We start from the raw sequence: 3,586 nt of genomic DNA, 5'->3' as shown, positions 1-3,586 counted from the left end.
AAGTTTGCCCGTGGAGATGAAGCAGTTGTACAGAGATGAAGAAAGAAGAATTATAAGTCTGACAGAGAAAGTTATGGTCAGCAGAAACGCATAGAGTCCCAGAGAGACGGAATTGTAGTGGCAGACTGCCTTGGTCAGTGGAAGTAGCAGACCTGAAGGAAACAAACTTCGTTGTGGTAAATACTTTTATATTATTTTAGAGAAAAAGAACTCTGAGTTGTTAACTGTGTTGTTAAATGCTTCTAAAAGAAAGGAAAAGAAAAGAAATACAAAAGAAAGAAGCAGAAGAACTTTGTTGTCAAATGAAACTTGAGACACAAACTTTGCGATGTAAAAATTATTGAAAAGCTTGTAATTGTTTGGAAACTTTGTCAACGTTATTGAACTGTTATGCCATGTATTGGAATTGTTATTATGTAATGCTCTATTGTAATGTTTTGAAATGTATTCTGTGATGTTATGTATGTAAAAAGAAAAGGTTACCCAACGCATGGTCTTCGTGTTGTTTCTTCCTCCCCGTCCTATTTGCCTGTGTTGTTCTTCGTTACGTGCTCCAGCCGGGGCTTTATTATCGCGGTCAGGTGACCGACAGACGAATTTGCTGGCTCACTGAGTGTTGAACGTTCGCGCGTGCGCGAGTCCCCTCTTCGGTGTTAAGGAAGTGCTTCGCGTGCGGGCGTTCGTAACAATATATATATATATATATATATACTTCATCATTTACCGTTCAAAAAAATGTTCTAATATAATCTTCATAAATGATCAAAGGAATGGGGTAATAAATGATTTTAGTAAAGCTTACCAATTTAGTGATTGATTCATGTAGCTTTCCTTTAAATTCCAATGTAGATTTGGGGCAGTATTGTGGTAGAATGTGGAAGAGAAAAGAACAAAAGAGTATCATGTTGATCGGGTTGGGGTTTGCTATGTCCACCGCCTGTGAAGAGAGTGAGAACAATAAAAACACTTATGACAACATATCTATACATACACACATACATTCATACATATATATATATATATATATATATATACATGTCATGTGATGCAGATGGAAGCCGACAGTTCCATAAAGAAGAGCTGATCTCTCAATGTGGAAGTGGGAGACTCAAGAAGACAAGGGACAAAGTCCTGAAGATGACCTCAGGATGCTGAACCTTTCTGGTGAGATAACAAAGGACCGAGATACCTGGTCACTCGCCATACTCAAGAAGATCCGCACTCTGCAGCAGGAGTGTTAAGATCGATCCTTTTGGTGGCATGAAGCACTTGTATCGGTGCCACATAAAAGCACTCATGCAGCACCATGTAAAAACACCTGTGATTACCACATAGAAGCATCCAACACATTTTGTAATGTGGTTGGTGTTAGGAAGGGCATCCAGCTGTAGAAACCATGCTAAATTTGACTGGGGTCTGGTGCAGCTCCCCAGCTTACCAGCTAGCGTCAAACTGTCCAACCCATGCCAGCAGGGACAACAGATGTTAAATGATGATGATGATGATGATTATGATGATGATATATATCTATGTTGTATGGAAACATGTAGTGATTATCAAATAACTGTCAAACTGTACTTCTTGTTGACTCTATCTTATTCAATTATATATATATATATATATATATATATATATATATATATATATATATATAACCTAGGAAATTTGCAATGGCTCCATAACTACCATCTTGGCTATAACCTTGAAGCCCTAGTAATCCGTTACCTAGCATAGCTAATCGTTTAGATCACTTGTGAACTGAACCCCCATACTTTGTGTGTGTATATACACTCATGCACACATAAACATATATATGTATATATATATAATAAACTAACTTTGGAAAAGCTGAATGTGTTGGTATTTTACAGACAAGAAAGTAAATTTCACCCACAGTACAACTGTGAAAGCAGTAAAGAAAATTTGGGTATTTACCTTAGAAGACACGTAAAAGTTGCCAACAGGTGGCAATGAGGTACCCCTCAGAGACTAGCTGAGTGCTCTAAACCATTAATCTAAACATCCCCCAACAACAATTAGCATCATTTTTTTTTCTATCTTCCAAGGGTAAATACCCAATCCTTCACTGCTGGTTTCACAGTGATATTGCATTTGAAATTTACTCTCTTGTTTGTAATATATATATATATATATATATATATATATATATATATTGTTTATTTATGTGCCCTTTTAAAGCCTATCCAGGCTCATGGGCCCAGTTTCCTGGTTTCTATGGCATATGTGTTCCCCCAGCTGGACGGTACACCAGTCCGTCACAGCATTACTCAAGAAACAGGAAGAAAGAGTGACAGAAAGTTGGGGCGGAGCCTTGTGGAGCTTTTTAGGTGTTTTCGCTCAATAAACACACACAACGCCCGGCCTGGGAATCAAAACCGCATTCCTCGAACTGTGAGTCCGCTGCCCTAACCATATATATGAAATAACGAAGGCAGCTATATGCAATATAAAACCAAAATGGAAAAACTCAGTTGTTGTTAATTGTGACTGATGGTGCAGAGTAGCACGTACATTGTTAGAAATAGGAGTTAAAACCTCTTAGAGCTGCAATATATATCATTCTGCATATCATACTCAATGCATGTATACTGTTGAAAACCTGGACACTGGTGTTTGTCTTGATAAAGCATCTCATATCGATGTGTAGTGTTAGAATAGACAGAAATATATCAGTATTGGAAGAAAAGTGTCTAGCGTGGGTGGTGGAATTGCATTCCTGATTTCTTTGCAGCATCATCAGTAGCAATCATCTATTAATAACTGTGTGCTAAGACAAATTTGACCACTACTGATATAGAAAAAGAGTGATTAACAAATCACTGGTGTTGCAATTAGCCAGCAAGCTAAATAAAAATTCTTTATTAGTTATGGAAGCAATATTAGTTCAAAACAGCAATCCGTATATCATATTTAAGTCAGATTTGCTGTTGATAGCCAAGAAACTTTGGTATTCATCTAGAGAAAGTATCTTGTGTAAGTGTATGGTGTTAAAAAATCACTGAAATGTATCAGAAGCAGGGGACCATGTATTTCTCCAGTGTCTCAGTTTTGGCAAGGTTTCTATAGCTGGATGTCTTTTCTAACGCCAGTTACTTTATAGAATGTGGCAGATGCAATTTTTGTGGAACCAGCACATGCAAAGTTGCCATGTAACTCACAAGACTACAGAATTCCCCAGCATAGAGGGAGGTAACTTTATGCTAGGTATAATAAGAAAAAAAAGGACTAGATTTGTTGATGTAGAGATGATACATGGTTACCCCACATTATATAAGGGTGGTTGGGGATAGTTGGGGGTGGAGCTAGAAACTGAGATAAAGATGGTAGTGATGAGGTGTTAGAATGTAACCTCAAAGTACAATAAGGTGAATAGAAGAGAGTATGGGATGAAGAAGGGTAGTTGGGTAAAGATTGTAAGAGTGTGGGGACGGTTGAATGTAGAACAAGGATGAAGGACTGGTCCGTGGTAAATATGAGTTGAGGGAAAATAGAAATGATGGATGCATACCATTCAAAATAACTCAGAGGAGAAGTAGTGATGACTAGCAATTAGAAAGAGTGAACA

At 37.7% G+C, this 3,586-nt stretch overlaps 1 protein-coding gene across 1 annotated transcript in view; it reads right to left on the bottom strand.

Annotated features, from left to right (window-relative positions):
- The window catches only part of LOC106870898 (cilia and flagella-associated protein 47), a 195,878-nt gene that overhangs the window by 63,992 nt on the left and 128,300 nt on the right, over positions 1 to 3,586 (bottom strand). The window contains exon 38 of the mRNA XM_014917133.2: positions 803 to 937. Within this exon, the coding sequence (XP_014772619.1) occupies positions 803 to 937 (135 nt within the window). The remainder of the gene's footprint in view (positions 1 to 802; positions 938 to 3,586) is intronic.

The sequence above is a fragment of the Octopus bimaculoides genome, chromosome 4 (assembly GCF_001194135.2).
Source record: "Octopus bimaculoides isolate UCB-OBI-ISO-001 chromosome 4, ASM119413v2, whole genome shotgun sequence".
Classification (NCBI taxonomy): domain Eukaryota; kingdom Metazoa; phylum Mollusca; class Cephalopoda; order Octopoda; family Octopodidae; genus Octopus; species Octopus bimaculoides.
Note: the sequence above shows the minus strand (reverse complement) of the source record. Positions and strands in the feature narration are given on the sequence as shown.